This window comes from Odontesthes bonariensis, chromosome 3 (genome assembly GCF_027942865.1).
Source record: "Odontesthes bonariensis isolate fOdoBon6 chromosome 3, fOdoBon6.hap1, whole genome shotgun sequence".
In the NCBI taxonomy this organism is placed as follows: Eukaryota; Metazoa; Chordata; class Actinopteri; order Atheriniformes; family Atherinopsidae; genus Odontesthes; species Odontesthes bonariensis.
In genome coordinates, this window is record NC_134508.1 from 24,075,701 (window position 1) to 24,092,980 (window position 17,280).

General features: G+C 40.2%; 1 protein-coding gene across 2 annotated transcripts in view; it reads right to left on the reverse strand.

Moving 5' to 3' along the window:
• The window catches only part of LOC142377253 (sodium- and chloride-dependent GABA transporter 2-like), a 33,777-nt gene that overhangs the window by 4,889 nt on the left and 11,608 nt on the right, over window positions 1-17,280 (reverse strand). The window contains exons 4-14 of one of the 2 annotated variants that reach the window (XM_075461175.1): window positions 12,506-12,646; window positions 9,343-9,430; window positions 9,125-9,257; window positions 5,724-5,858; window positions 4,157-4,260; window positions 3,918-4,042; window positions 3,448-3,560; window positions 2,128-2,265; window positions 1,942-2,044; window positions 1,755-1,855; window positions 49-219 (exon numbers count right to left, since the gene is read on the reverse strand). In XM_075461175.1, coding sequence (XP_075317290.1) covers window positions 49-219; window positions 1,755-1,855; window positions 1,942-2,044; window positions 2,128-2,265; window positions 3,448-3,560; window positions 3,918-4,042; window positions 4,157-4,260; window positions 5,724-5,858; window positions 9,125-9,257; window positions 9,343-9,430; window positions 12,506-12,646 — 1,352 coding nt within the window. The remainder of the gene's footprint in view (window positions 1-48; window positions 220-1,754; window positions 1,856-1,941; window positions 2,045-2,127; window positions 2,266-3,447; window positions 3,561-3,917; window positions 4,043-4,156; window positions 4,261-5,723; window positions 5,859-9,124; window positions 9,258-9,342; window positions 9,431-12,505; window positions 12,647-17,280) is intronic. The other variant, XM_075461176.1, reaches the window with a different exon arrangement.

Genomic DNA, 17,280 nt, shown 5'->3' on the forward strand with positions numbered 1-17,280 from the left:
TCGAAAACACAAAACAAAAAACGCAAATTGTTTTTTTAAACAGTTTACCTGCCGCAGTGTACCAGGAGTGATGTAAAGATTGTACAGCATCCGAAGAGGAACAAAGAGTGTAGAGGAGAGTGTGAACCACCAGCCAAGGGCATAACCCCACCATGGATACTCGATTGTATTGTTGAACTTCAGAGGAGTGTACTTGACCAAAGAAAAAACAAATGTGCCCTGGAAATAAAGATAGAAAAAAGGAAATACTGTTCACAGTTGACATATCGGCAATATAACTCACAGAATCATAAACGTTTGATCAAAAGAGCTTCTTTCATTATAATAATAAAAAAGAAAAAAGGAACACATCGTCGCACTGCTTGTGAAAAGTATGAAAATCCCCAAATTTTGTTGTAATGGTATCTCTATGATGTGGAAATTGAAAGAGTTTTTTAAACAAATTGCGTGGTGTTGTGATGGATCATAACTTCACACATGTGAACAACACATGTAGATGTTAAATTTCTCAAAGCTATTTGTAAAATTTTGCTGACTTATACTAATTTACACAGCTTACTGTATGGAACTGGTGGACGGACCTTTAAAATGACAAACTCAGCAGTCAATACAAACAATTCTAGACACGTTATGAAAACATTATGAAATTAGAAAAAATTAGGACTGGGACTTTAGCGCGTTAAAAAAAATAACGCATTTCAATCGCACACTATAATTTTTATTTTTTTTAAATTTTTTTTTTAAATACAGACGGATGGAAGCGTCGACAAGAGCGTGGTTGTGTGCAGATTATGCAACAAGGAATTTGCGTATCACCGCAGCGTATCAAGCCTCAAATATCACCTCAACGCTAAACATGTAGCAGCTAGCGTGGAAGCTAACGGGGGCCCAACGCAGCTTAACATCCAAGATTCTATATACTGTGTTTTCATGCATGCTACATTCAGATTTCAAATAGGGATATGTTCTGTGTTTGTTGAAATATTGTTGAAAATGTTAATTTTCTAAATGATAAAGTATATGCGATTAAAATGCGATTAATTTCGATTAATTAATTTCAACGCAATTAAAAATTTTAATCGAGTCACAGCCCTAGAAAAAATGTATATGTATCTCCCAATTACATGAAACAACGACGAATAGTTTAAATCTCCTTTGGTTTAGAAAAGAAAGCCTTCCAGGTTTACTGGTTTGCTGAACTCGTCATTTTGGTGCTCCATGTACAGAGGCTGATTTCAATCATTGGATTAAATGAGTTTAACTAGTTAAAAATTGGTAGCTTTTATTATTGAGAACGTAGAATGATTGCAAATGTGTTCTAAATGTGTTATGGCGCAACTTAATGAAGACTATTCATTTTATTGCTATTCTTTAAAACTGTTTACATTTATAACTAAATAAACTACCTGACTAAAAAAAAAAACAACAACACGTGTTTCATCCACACCTTTAGCACAGTAGTTGAAGTAAAAACCAATAGAGGGCTCTCCAAGTCTTTGTGGGTCAATTTACACTCAACACTACATCACAACTATTTGAAAACAGGGCTGAATGTGGCTATCAAGTGCATATAGCAGAGCAAACCAAACCAGCCATTTGAAATGAGTCAACTAGAAACATTATTAAGTCAGTTAGGAGTCTGTGTTCAACTAACACTGTGTTAGAACTGTGTTTTCAGTGTGATAATGGAAACTGACAGTCTCCGCAACAGTAACGAACAGGGTGGGGTTCAACTAACATTCATTCAAACTTACCATACAAATCACAGGTGTGACATATTTCAAACAGTACTTAATAAGGGGAAAGGGCCTGTATCCGATCATGTCCTCTATGTTGTCATAAAATCGGTCAGCACCTGTAAATGAATGAAAACAAAGAAGTGCAGAACATTTAGATTCATTGTGAAGAAGCCAAGCACATTCCTTATGTTGATTAACTCACCGTATACCCATCCAATACACACAGACTGCAGTATGGCAAAGAGAAGCAAAGTCATTCCACTGCAGGCATAGTAGTCAAACACCTGAAATATGTACAGTCCACCCTGTGTGGAAGAATGCAGCTTAGATATTTTATACTATTATCAGCAGGAAATGTTAATTAAATGGCAGGTTAACTTGACCTTACTTCAGTCACCATCAGAAGGCCAATGAAGAAACTGAAAACACAGATGACGAGCAGGAGGAGTTTACGTCGATGGCCAACGTGGAAGAAGGAAGGATTCAAGTCAGAGATTGCTGTTGCTATAGCTTCCAGACCCACAAACTGAAACACAGACCTCTCAGTCACGTTCTCTCAAACAATTAAGGTGAGGGAAACATCGCTCAGCATGTCCTCCGCTTCCAATCAAATTCTCATCACCAATTTAAGATCATTTTTAATATTATTCTATAATCATAATTTTCTATAATGAGAAAAGTTGGAAATGTTTTATCTTGGGGACACCTGAATCAGAGTTATGTCGTAAAAATTGATCATGAAAATATAAAATGTTAATACAATGTTGATAGCAACAACAAAAGCACTATTATCAATAATAATCTTGATCCGTGCTTAACTTTTCACTCAAATGATGTGAAATCTGTTGAGTAGTCACCAAAACATCCTGGTACATAAAGACACAAAACATGACTTTATGGAAAGAGATAATAAGTTAAATTCTTAAATACTGTTTAAAATTCCAATAGCTCTAGAACTTCATAAAGATAGTGGGATGACAGCAGAACACACACTCATTATTAATATATAGTCTTTGTAAAGCCTTGCAGTGTCTTGTTCAATATCCAAAGTCCAAATTGAAAAATGTATTCTTTTTACAAAAACGCTGCACAGTGGTTCGCAACTTCGCCTCACAGTAAAAGGGTTCCTGGTTCGAATCCCGGCTGGGGCCTTTCTGTGTGGAGTTTGCATGTTCTCCCCGTGTATGTATGTATGGGTTCTCTCCGGGTACTCTGGCTTCTACCCACCATCCAAAAACTTGCGTGTTAGGTTAATTGGTGACTCTAAATTGTCCCAAGGCATGAGTGTGAGCGTACATGGCTGTCTCGTTTCTCTCTGTGTGGCTCCTGTGATGGACTGGTGATCTGTCCAGGGTGTACCCTGCCTCTCACCAATTGAGAGGTGGGATAGAATCCAACCCCCCCCCCCTTTCTGGATGTTCTGGATGGCTGTGAAAGACCACAAATGTTCCTCTATTGTACTTTTGAGTAATAGTTTGTTGGGTTATTGTAGACATCGTTATACACAAATTTTATTAATTTATATTAATTTATACTGCAGTGCAGTACGTGCAAACCCTGAACCACTGCTATCTAAGAACAACAACCAGTCAATTCTGATCAAACTGGAAATTGGAAAAACTGACTTTTTTTTTAGCCGATTTGTAATTTTTTTTGTATCTAAACGTGGCAAATTGAACAAACAAACAAAGAAACAAAAACAGCCTACCTCACTGTCCAGTCCCAGGAGGATAATCATAATGAAAAAGAATATCGCCCATATCTGAGGAAACGGCATCATGGCAACTGCTCGAGGATAGGCAATGAATGCCAAGCCAGGTCCTGCCGCGAACAAAGAGAACAATTAATGAACTGTAATTAATGAATTATCTGTTGAGTCAAACTATTCCACCTTTCTGGATAAACAAATATCTCCTTTCATCACAAAATATTCCTCTGTTTATGATTATATTTTGAAAACAGAGTCTCTTCAGTCAAAGGCTTCTTCAGTTTGGATGCAAAACGGACCGCTACAGGAAATCTTTCCTGCCCACAGCCATCAGCATCTATAATAACTCTTTGATTTAATTGAGCTACATCAACATTTAATTTCCCTCTGGGATAAATAAAGTATTTTGAATTGAATTGAATTGAATTATTCTCCTAAATATTAATTCACATCCTATTTGGCAGACTCACCTGACTCGGCCACTTTTGATATGTCGGTGTTCTGCTCATAAGCCATGAAGCCAAGAACAGAGAAGATGGCAAAACCAGCAACAAAACTGGTTCCACTGTTCAGAAGGCACAAATACACACAATCCCTATGGACAATCAAACCAAAAACACAATCCATTCAAGTTTTACATCACATTCACGTAATGTTTTTCTTGCATTGTTATCATTTACATGCTGTTTTTCATTAAGTTCAATCTTACCTATAGCAGTTATTGTTGTACTTATTATAGCTGCCCAGCGCAATTAAACACCCAATGCAAATGGCATAGGAGTAGAATATTTGTGTGCCTGCATCCATCCACACCTGCAAGACAAATGGAGGGCTGTTTTTTGCCATCCACAATAAACTACATATGAAAGTAGTTTGATAATGTTTTACACAGCTCTGACATCTGCAAATAAATAAACTGCTGAATGAAAACCATTAATAAGTTACCGATCTTTTCAGTCTCCTGACTGATGGTTATATACTTAAATTTCCATTAAGTAGCTCTATAGTAGTAAGTAGTTTGCGTCCTGCTTCTGAAGAGTGCAGACTTGCCTCTGCTTCTTCCTGCTGCTTATTGCTTTATTTGCTTTTAAATCATTTTACTTCTTCCACAAGTCTAGGATATAATTTTATTATTTTTCTTTTAAGTGAACCAAGGCTTTTTTAATAATTTTTATCTGACGAGCCAGCGACTACAATGCCCTGTGAAAGCTGTCGGATATATCAACAAGAAAATTGCACGCTACAAGAAATGATTACTAAATGATACTGTGTCTTTTCCAAGACTCTGTTAAGACACTTATAATGGACTTGGTGCTAAGCCCAATAAACGTCAAACTGTTGGTATCAACGGAGGATATGTAACATCACCCGGAAAAAAGTTAACAAACAGATTTTTACCACTGTCAGAGCCAAATGTGACTGAGTATAACAGACAGAGAACGGCACAAAGCAGCAGATGGACAGAAAAACTGTGCCTTGTGTCAAGGTCAAAGATACTCTTGTGCTTGGAGACGGAGCCATATCTAATATAAACATAAACAGAATGGTTACACACAGCCACTGTCTCTGACATCACAAGATTGCTACCAGAGGTACTGGCAAAACACCAAGGGGTGAAACAGCTGATTGTGCACGTTGGTGCAGTGGACATCAGAGAGAATCAGTCTGAAATCTTTAAAAAATACTTTGAGAAACAATTTGAGAGTCTTGATAAAGTGGCGATACAAGCATTCATGAGTGGACCTCTCCCAAACATCGACAGGAGGATAAACAAATTCAGCCGGCTGCTTCAGTTGAACACATGGCTGTCCAAAGTCTATGAATCCAGAGGACTGCATTTCATTGAGAACTTTAATCTTTTCTGGAAAAGAGATGATCTGTTTAAAGGAAAGGCCCACACGTGAACAGAGGTGGAGTGAGACGATTGACAGATAATCTCCTAGACGCTATGAGGGATCAGAATGGGCTAGGACCGGGTCCTGTGCTACTGCCGAGAGTGAAGAGCAACTGCCTCGCCACCCAAGGACCCAGCAAAGGACAATGCACAACTTTTCTAACATTCTAAAGTAAATGAAATAACCATTTATGAGATCAGCAAATCATCACATTCTTTATTTACATTGTACACGGTGTCCAAACCTTTTTGAAAATGGGGTTGTATTTTTGCTTGAAAACATTTTTCAATCAGACATCCAAAATTGTTTTTCAATTGATTAAACTATTCTAGGGAGAGTCACATAATAATTAATTGGTTAAGTGGAGAAATGTGTTTGTACCTGGGGATCACTGAGCCGGGATGGATCTGGGTAAAGATAAAACTTGATCCCATTGAAGGCCCCCGGCAATGTGAGTCCACGCACAAGCAACACAGCCAACATCAGATACGGAAATGTGGCAGTAAAGTATACTACCTGTGGAAGAGACATGGTTGATCAGTGCAACAATTGTGGACACCAGTGTTGCCACAATATCTGCTGTATGAGCAATAATTTAGTGTTCCACAACATAAATTCAATATTTTCTCAAATTTCACTCAGTTTTGGGTCTAAAAGCTGTAGTACAAATTAAAAACACTTCTGAAATTCTTACTCGTACTGTACTGTTCTCTGTGAAGATACAGTCCCCATTCTTTACTTTTCAAAAGCTCATGCATTATTACTACAATCATCAAGCAGCTGAATTCCTTCATCTTCTGGACTGTTTGAACTTGGAACAATATGTCAAATTGCCAACACACTTTCGTGGACACACTCTGGATGGAGCCATCACAATCTCTTTAACTTTGCAACATCTCTCTGCTTATGACATGGGAGTCTCTGATCACAAAGTTGTTTGTATGGAGCTTCCCTTCCTGGACAGTGCCACAAATCCAAAGCAGACGATTTCTTTTAGAAATCTGAAAAAGATCAATTCTGAACTTCTAGCAACTGGCCTTAAAGGGGAACTCCGGGGCATTTGAAGCGCATTTCCATTGCTAGAGGTTGTCAAATACTGACGGTAGGACACAGACTGGTGCAAATCGGCGCTCCCTGTGAAGCGATTGTGCTGTTTGCGCAGCCTGTCATGCTAACCAAATACGTGGTGGCTAAGGGGCAAGAGCTAAACCTTCCACGTAAAACAACAACTTGCACACTGCAGAAACGTCACACCACTTTATAAACCATCCGACAATAAAGTCACAAGCCTTACCATCAAAACCATATGCATGGTTCTCACATTACTGGCATGGGGACGTTACAAAACAACTTTATAAACAGCATGTCACTTACCTCTTGTCGATAGGCGCGCGCATGTGAAAGCCCAAAAGAGTCAATGGACGATAATCCCATATACAAAACAATTATCTTCTGTAGAAAAACTGCGTTCAAGTATTTAAAACATTACAACAATACATGCCCAGTAATATTGTTGTCGAGTGCTCGAGAGACGCTTTTTAGCCTCTGGTCTGCTAGTCTACAAGCTAGCTTATCAGGAGCACCGCACGATGTATGCAAGGTCTCACAAGGAATCCCGATCACTATTTTATTCATCCGTTATCTCAGATTACCCTGGTAACTCCAAAGTACTCTTTTCCTCCATCACTCAACTCCTTCAGCCACGAACAGCTTCAATCATTGACCCTAATAATGACCTCCGTAATAAATTTCTTTCTTTCTTCTATAATAAGATCCAGACAATCAGATCAGCCCTCACCACTCTCCCCCCAGCACTTAGCCCTACTACCGATTCACAGGAGCTTTCCCCCCCCTTTGCTCGTTTCCAGAGGTCTGTGAGAAGGAAATGCGGCCACTGTCAGGGCCATGAAACCCTCTACATGTGCCCTTGACCCCTTCCCAACAGCCCTGGTTACGGCCCATATTACCTCTCTCAGTCCCCTCATCACTGCCATAGTGAATACACCCCTCCAATCTAGTCACATTCCCCCCACTTTAAAATCTGCCACAATCAAACCCCTCCTCAAAAAACCTACACTGGACCCCCAGGACTTAGCAAACTACAGACCCATCTCCAACCTTCCCTTTCTTGCTAAGGTTCTGGAGAAGTTAGTCTCAGTTTACATTCAACAGCACCTCCATGACAATAGAATTCTGGACAAATTTCAATCTGATTTCTGTGCTGCCCATAGTACTGAAACAGCTTTGGTCTGGGTCACAAATGACCTGTTGATGACTGCTCTTCTTCACTTCTCATCCTTCTTGATTTGTCAGCAGCCTTTGAGACTGCAGACCACCACATCCTTCTCCACCGCCTACAGCACATTGCAGGACTCACTGGCACGGTCCTGGAGTGGTTCCGATCACACCTGATGGACTGTTCCGAATTGGTCTCCATTGGTCGTGCCAGGTCACTGAGCCATCCTGTCTCCTGTGGTGTGCCCCAAGGATCAGTTCTTGGACCTCCTCTTTTTAATCTGTATATGGTACCACTTGGGCGCCTTATCAGCAGCTATGGGGTCTCTTTTCATTGCTATGCTGATGATACTCAGCTTTACCTTAAGTTAGGTAGCAATGTACCTGAGACCCAACCCATTCCATCTTCATCATTGCCAGCCCCCTCATCTTGCCAATTATCCTCTCTCCACATTTACAGCTTGTCTGGAGGAGATAAAGGCATGGATGCAGCAACATTTTCTCCATCTTAACAGTTCAAAAACTGAAATGATTCACATCAAATTCAACAACAAAAAATTCTCAACATTACCTTCAGTATGTTCAGAACTGTGTTGCCAGGATCCTGATGAGAGTGCGTAAACATGAACATATCACCCCTGTTCTCCAATCTCTTCACTGGCTTCCCGTCTCTGCCCGGATCACTTACAAAATCTCTCTGCTCACCTTCCACTGCCTGCATGGTAATGCGCCATCTTACTTAAAAGACCTTCTCACCCTTCACTGTCTTTCACGCCCTCTCAGTTCCTCCAACACCAACCTTCTTCACACTCCCAGAACTCGCTCCCACACCATGGGAGACCGGGCCTTTTCCTGCGCTGCCCCTCGGCTGTGGAACGCTCTGTGCCTCCACATCTGAGGGCTCCACAGACCGTGAAACACTTTAAAACAGGCCTGAAAACCTTTCTTTTTACCCACTGTTTTTAATGATCTCCCTTTAAATGCTCTGTCCTGTTTTTATTTCTTTTTGCATTTAATGGACTCACTACTTTTATTTGTGTATTTTATTTGCATTTTACTGTCCCTGCTTTTATCTTATCAGTTGTCTTTTATCCCATTGTAGCACTTTGAGATTTTGTTGTAAATGTAAAGTGCGTGATAGTTAATTTTTTTTTACTAATAAGCATAAAAGCCTATTATAAGACAATCTCATTCACCTTTTCCAAAACAAAGTCGAAAAACTTTTTGAACAAATACACAGTTCTTTGAAAGTGTTTGAATTGCAATGCAACTTGAAATATATATTGTGAATATATATCGTGGTTCTGGTTCTACTCCAGCAGCAAGAAGTTCTCAGGTTACAAGACAACAACAAAAAATGCAACAGGAAACCAAAGTCGGATTTGATCACTTTTGAGGAAGAACCACCATGAACTTTGCCCAAACACGTCCTGTCCTCAATGCATATTCAAGCTGTAGTGATAGGGCCATGATACCTTGGAAAGTGATAAGTATAGAATGGAATGTTTTGTTTACAAAATAAAGAAATGAGAAAGGCCTTGTCCTACCTTCCCAGTAGACTTCACTCCTTTCCATACACAGAAGTAACAGATGATCCAGGACAGCAGAAGACAGAGAACCAACTCCCATCTTAAACTGCCCAACTCATGGATATTCCCTGTGATATTCAGAACTCTTCTCCTGCAAATCACGGTTATATCAGTCACTTTCACTACATCTCAATTAACAATATTCAAGTTTAGGATTCTTTGCTATTTTTACTCACTCCCAAAACTCAATTGCTGGTGATGTGGCATTTTCGGCTACAGTCACGTTAGAATAATCAGACATTTGATCAAACGTCACACAAGCGTCTGAAAAATACACAACATCAGACTTTAATAACATTTTACACTTACTTGTACAGTTTTTTTTTTTTTTTTTAGAGAGGTTTGGTTTATTCTCATTTTACTATGATGTTTGTGGCTTATAAACAAGGGCCTTTTTACCAAAGAGCTTGGTATGGTGTCTGCAGTGCACAGAGTGTAGGCCCCCAGTGTCCAACGCAATGCAGGACACTTCTTCACAGATACAGCCGTGAGAGAGTGGCTAACTCTATTTTTTTTTTTCTGACCAGTTTTATGCACATACAAATTGGGTAAACAATCTCTTGTGCTTTTTGAGCACTACCACATAAGAAAAGGACCAACATTTTACAGTATTTCAAGAAACCAGTGCTGCACACAGCCCTGCCACTTAAAGGAAATAATATGAGCTAATTTTCATAACTTTTGTACATTAATCAGCTAACAAAAAAAAACTAAATATACTTTTGAGCGTTCTGCTTGACAAACATCGTTTGTCAACATAATTAAGCATATAGTATGATAAAAAGATGATAACTGCGTATGAACATTGGACAAATGTTCAGCCTCCAGACTGCTGTGGCAGAGGACAACATGTTCTGTCATTTTATCTAACATAAGGTGTGCTGTGTTATACCAAAGTATGTATAGCAAACCGGAAAATACTAGTGGTGCAACGGATCATCATTGATCCGTGATCCGTTCGGATCAATTATTTCGGTTCGGCACACACATGATCCGCGGATTGATTTATGAAAAAAATAAATTGTGCGCATGTTCAGTCCTCACACAGCCGTTACCATTCTATTCCTGCTAGTTCCAGGGACAGAGCTACTTTCCACGCTCTGGGTAAAAGTCTGCAACAGTTCCCTCTTCAATAAGCAAACAGTCCTATGGCTCGTTTGTGATTTATTGTCCTCAGCGTACAACATGTAGAACAGTGGGCATGGAAAATAAAAGTAGGCTAGACTTCGTGACTACTGTAACAATAACTGCTGCCTCTAGTGCTACGTCTGTTTCCATTTACTCACGCTGCCACACAAACCTGTCGCCTAGGTTACCACACAGACATAACACGTAGCTGACATAGTGATAGCTAACATAAAGAAAACCCCTAGCCTGCAACACAGCGTGGTCATGGCAAGCGGAGGAACAGAAGAGCTTGAACGCCCTATGTCATTTAAATCCCCTGTTTGGGAGCATTTTGGCTTCCCTGTCAAATTTAATGAAGAAGGAAAGAGGTTGGTGGATAAAACCGTGACGGTGTGTAGGCACTGTGGCACAAGAAAGCCACATAACAGTGGAAACACATCGAGCATGGCCACGCATTTGCAGCAACATCACCTCGGTGTTTCACTGACAGGAGTGAAACCGAAAGCGGCTCAACAACCGCTCATCACCGCGGTGTTTAAGCAGCCCCTTCCTTCACAATCCGACCGGGCTAAAGCGATCACAAACGCTATTGGTGTGTTTATGTTCCACTTTAGGTTGTTTTCTTTTAATGGTCATTGGTCCATGTTTAAAGGAAGGAGATAAGCCTTTTTGTGTTGCACTTTAAGTTTTTTTTCTTTGATTATGTTGAAAAGAAGATGTTAATTGTGCACTTTAAGTTGATTTTATATATTTCAATTTAATAATTTAAAAGTGTTAACCCATTGGCGCCTAAAGCACCTGCAAAAAAGGCTGCTCAATGCCTAAGCCAGTTTTTAGAAAAGGTCCCCAATGCCTGAGGGTTTTTTGAACTAAAAACAATTCATTGAAAACACCTAAGAAAAATTTTAAAAATTTTCGCTGGCTGGATTGTATTACTTTTTTTTTTTTATCAATGTTGGACATTTGGTTCATGTAGTTTTGCTTTATGATTCAGGATAATACCCAATGCTGCTATTTATTATACTACTATTACTATACTGTTACTATACTATAACTAAATCATAATCATAATATCAGCAATAATAATGAATGATAAAAAAAAACCTGCAATATATCTTGCATTGTGCAGTTATACTGTAAACTTCAGTGACACGACTTCTAAAACATCATAGTTGTCATACTGCAGTAATTCGCACCGGGCTCTCTTTTTTTTGACATAAGGGCAACGCCACTCAAATAAGAATGAGAAGTCGTCAGAATGCAGCGCAAGAATAAATAATTACATCATGTCGAAACGATCTCGTGCCATCACTCGGGCTACATTTGTCTGATACAGCCACTTGCTCTGCCTCCAGTAATCCCGGCGAGTTGGTAGTTTGATTATTCCAAAAGTTAGGCAGAGACCGATGAAAGATTTCATCTCCTGCTTTGACACGGGGCTCCACTTCGAGTTGGATGGTGTGTGGCCGCGCCAACTCCACATCACTTCCATCGCTGTCACAGTATGTCTCGTTAACCGCAGCCATTGTAGCCGAGCTGTCAAATTAGCTACAAACGCACTATTGCAGAACAGGCTAATCGAAAACACCCACCTCATGTGTATTTGAACCAATTATTGTGCATTACATGCTGCATGCGTCTTGAAAATAATGATAAATGAACAATGTTGCGCTACGCAACAACCGGCGTTAGGGACAATGTTGCGCTACGCAACAACCGGCGCGAGGGGCAATGTTGCGCTAAGCAACATCCGGCGTCAATGGGTTAATAAACAAAAAGACAAAACATGTTTATTTGTCTTGTCTGTTTTTTTTTTTTTTGCTGATCCGAAAAATGATCCGATCCGTGACTCTGATCCGAGGAACAATCCGAACCGTGAGTTTTTTGATCCGTTGCACCCCTAGAAAATACAGCAAAATATTCAAATGGCTACTCTAACAAAACACTTATATTAGATTATTGAAATAATCTTGAAACAATTAAATGTTTCCGGCATAAGCATTTCTTTGATCCACATTCATATTAAGATCCTCCAACTCAGAAATTTTGTCCCCAAATCTAAAAAGCCCTAAGGTAGCAACTAAAATGACACACTAGAGAATTATGTTAGGACATATTTGCATATGCGATAAGTCACGACAGCACAAAATATTTACCAAAACAAAATGACCTGTTTGTTTTCATCTGTCTTAATCACATATTGGGTCCTACCTGTATTCCAGCTGTTTTTGCAGGTCACCCAGGGGAGTTCAGAGTTGAAAGAGGAGAAGAGATACAGGAATGCCCAGGCTAATATGATAATGTAATAAATACTGGAGTATAAAACAACCACTTGACTGCCGTAACCCAACCCTGAAAAACATATACAACAAACAATTAAAAAAAGACGGATTTATTACAACACATCATGCTCAGGTTAATAAATAAATCATGGGGTTCTACTAGAAAAGATCCATTTTATTTAAAGTTCAAGATACACATTATTTTCCAATAATGTACAATGCTTCAGCAACCCCTGTCATCTTTAGTTTGCAACTCTGTTTTTAGCGCCTCTCTACTTGATCAACTGACTGGTCAAAAATGATGCCGTAAGGTGAGTCAAACTATCCATGTCACGCCCATGGACTCTTGTTTTTAGTTTCCTGTTTTAGGTCACGTTTTTGAGTTTGAGTCCATGTTTAGTTTTCGGTTCATGTCTTAGGCTACGTGCCCACGACAACGGTAACGACAGATAAACGTAGAACATTTCGACAGATGTGCCTATCTTGCACACGGCGACAGCGTTTTTAGGAGTTCAAAACGGAGAAAACACAAACGCCCCCCAGAGTGGAGATCTTGAAAACTTTCCAACCTCTCGTCGCCGTAGGAACAGTTCAAAATGCAGAAGTGCGTTTTTTGCACACGTTTTGCACAGGCATTTGGTATTGTTGCTACTGCCACCTACGTCCGGGGCGTGCATACTACATCGGCAAACTGCGAGTTTTATGAGTTTTATACGTTTTCCCTGTTCCCATGATAGACAGATATCCACCCCCAAGACGCTCGTGAGAACGCAGATAAATTGTGGAGGAAAAAAACGGACATCTGCGTTTATGCTTCAGAGCGTTGTCGTGGGCACGTAGCCTTAGTTTTTCCTGCACCCTGTTAAAGGATAAGACCGGTTTTTTGACATTGGGCCCTTGATTTCACATTATAACATGATGTTCTACTCACCCCTGCTTGTTGTTGAACATTTGGAGCTGTTCCGAAGATATTCGAGAGGCGTCTGGCTGCTCTCTTGAGATATTCGGCCATGAAACGGTTTCCTATGGGCAAGCTTATACAGGCACAAACTATGCTGTTTATAATTTATTAATTACTGTACATTAGCACTGATAACGTGGAGGTGCGTCGCTTACTTAAAAAAATCCGGGTTATTGTAATTTTGATTTTTTTTTGTCGTAAAGTGGGTGTTACTGACTTCCTCGTCGTGCTACTACCACAGACAGCCCACAGACCTACTGCCTATTTATTCATTCGGCTAAAATTCAAAATTAGTAACCCGGATTTTTTTTAAGTAAGCGACGCACCTCCACGTTATCAGTGCTAGTGTACAGTAATTAATAAATTATAAACAGCATAGTTTGTGCCTGTATAAGCTTGCCCATAAGAAACCGTTTCATGGCCGAATATCTCAAGAGAGCAGCCAGACGCCTCGCGAATATCTTCGGAACAGCTCCAAATGACCAACAACAAGCAGGGGTGAGTAGAACATCATGTTATAATGTGAAATCAATGGCCCAATGTCAAAAAAACGGTCTTATCCTTTAATTAATTAATTCACTGCACCTGTTTATTCCCCTCCAGCTGCACCTTGTCCCCAATCACGCTCACTCCCTATTTAAGTTCTCAGTCCTTTTTTGTTCCTTGTGAGATTATTACCCTTACCCATGATACCCCTACCTGACCTGCCTGCCTGCCTGCCTGCCTGCCTGCCTGCCTGCCTGCCTGCCTGCCTGCCTGCCTGCCTGCCTGCCTGCCTGCCTGCCTGCCTGCCTGCCTGCCTGCCTGCCTGCCTGCCTGCCTGCCTGCCTTGCTTCCCATGTTCCACGTTTTTGCCAAGTTAAGTATTTATTTATTTATTTATCCGTGCCATGTTTAGTTCCTTATTTTGTCAGTTTGGTTTTTTGAATCCGGCTTAGCCGCGCCTTTTGTTGTTACTTTGTTTTTGGAAAATAAATCACCCTTTACCTTTGAAGTCCGCATCCGTATCCTCCCTTCACTCTCAACCCACACCTGACAATCCACAAGGCAGGTATTATGCAAATATACTATATGGTGATATGATTAAGTAAAGGAGTGAAAGCGTCGGGTCCAGTCTGATTTTAATGTTTGCTTTGGAAGTTTCTGAACTGAGTGGATTATAAGTGTTTATTGTAAATAAATTATGTAAATGTATAATTACAATGTTTTTTTTTTGGAACCCATCTGTGAAACAGCTGTAGTTTTATCACAGCAAACATGTGGCAGCACAGTGTAGCTGAGGTTGGATTCTTTTGACTGAGTGATTGTAACAAAGTGATAAATGTTGCCCAAATTAACTTTTTTGTTATGATACTGCTTTGTTTCCCAAATATCAAGACCGATCCCACTAGACAAAAAGGAAAACAAGTTTTGTGGAGATTACATTACCTGCGTATAAATTTATTTTACAAAATACAATCAAGAATATAGGATAATGTGAAAAATTGCAGTGTGTAAATGCAGTGTAGCTGCTAACTATTTTTCTTGTAGTGCACATTTGCTGCAGTCCATGAAGACAAAGTTGGACGTCATTAATTTGCTCATATTTGATAACAAAAGATAAGGTGCAGATAAGAAATAAAGTGGCTGGAAGAACATACAATAAAGTTTCCTCGGTTGGGGTTAAAGTCGAGGCAGTATTAATGTCAAACACAAACTCACTCAAACAGCTTATCGGTTTCCTATTTTACTGGCTAAAGAATCTGAGCAGGAGTACAGGAGGCTGCTACAGTTAGACTTTGATGGGAATATATATATATTAGGGCTGGGACTTTAGCGCGTTAATTTCGATTAATTAACTACACACATATTAGCGCGTTAAAAAAATAACGCATTTTAATCGCACACTATAATTTTTTTTATTTATTTATTTTTAAAATACAGACGGATAGAAGCGTCGACAAGAGCGTGGTTGTGTGCAGATTATGCAACAAGGAATTTGCGTATCACCGCAGCGTATCAAGCCCAGAGGCGGCGCTAAGGGGTTGCTTGCGGTTGCAATAGCAACCCCAAGAATGTGCTCAGCAACCCCATAGCTACCCCAACTTTGGGGCTAGAGGCAGGTTTACTGCTCACAAAGAACAGAAGTGCAGTGCAACAACGACAACAATATTAAGAAGTAAAGAATCACGTATGTTGCTGCGTGGTAGCCTATCCCCGTTTTTCGTTCTTTAGCTGATAAGTATTAGCCTGGTGACGCCTTCCTACATACTTCCGCCCAAAGATTTTGGCTCCGCACATAGTCTGGCCAAATCCCCCTACCTCGGTTCGCTCAGTGTTTTGCCAATCAGCAAACAGTTGCGAGTGGTGACACAGAACTCACGCGCGGAGTCCATTGTAGTCCATATAATTGTAGTTGAACCGCAGCGGAAATAAACATGGCGACGGAAGAACGCTAGAAGCTATCCATGAAGTTGTCTCAACTCTGGAGAGCATTACACAATTAAAACAAGAGCAAGAGGAATGCCTCGTCAATTTTGTTAGTGGCAAGGATGTCGTAGCTCTCCTTCCAACTGGCTTTGGGAAAAGTTTGATTTATCATAATGGTACCGGTATAATGAAAGCGGATGTGGGAAGCGTGATTCGCGAGCTAGAGCCTCGCGAGAGTAAGCATGAACCTCGGCGCATAACCTACGTCCTTTCTAAACATTACTGACTGGTTAAGGGAACTCCAATGAATTTAAGTTGCTGAGTAAGGTCCCACCCTCCATGGAAACGGATTCCTCTTGGGTTTTTCCAGACTGTTTGACGGAGTCAACAGTCGGCTTTCGCCCAGGCTAGATAAATATACATATGGAAAGGTATAAAACACCAGCTTTACTGGTGAAGCGGCTATCCACATTGTTCCTAGATCTACAGTAGCTGTGGTGATGTCATTCTACAGTCAGCCAATCACGTCTGTTCTAAATTACCCGGGGAAATCGGAGGTCTAAAATAATATTTCCATAAAGCAGATTTATGAGATAAATAGAAACCCTATTTAATTGTATTCTCAGTTTAATTTGTTTTTGAATAGTCATATGTTACAGTTTTCCTCTCATTTTAGCACCCATTCACTCATAACATAGCTAAACTGCAATTCTAAATGGATATTTGGCGATTCTAACTGGAATATGGCGATTTTGAGAATGTCCTTCTTCAAGTAACACAAATAAAGTAGGAAATCCCAGTTGTTTTTCATATGCTCGCCGAAACACTATTATCAAATAGTCTTGATGTGACTTGGTTTGTTAGTCGACTCTAGGTGCTTGCAGTCTATCTAGAGCTACTTGCTAAGTAGCCTAGTGTCAGTGCAGTTAGCACCATCTTTTGAAAATAACAGACACACTTTTTACTTTATGTTAGGTTGCCAGCGTGCTTCCTCTGCCATAATGTGATGCGAGTAGATTGGCTTGAGTAGGCTATGTGTCCGCTGTGGCAGCAGACAGACTGGTGTGAGCAACAAGTTTGAACGTAATGTTGTGCCTGTGTGATTTAGCACTGTACGAGGCTACTGTTGGAAGCCCGCCGGGTAGAACTATCTCTTGAAAGTTGTCGCCTACAACTGTTGTGCGTCAGATGAGATGAAATAGAAAGTCCGCACTGTAGCTCATTCACTCCCAGCTCTTTTTTTCCAAGATGAAGTTGATCAAAACTTATTTGAGGAACACAGTGGGCAAAGTAGCCTTTGTGGATTGGCTATTTTATCCTTAGTGAACGGGCTA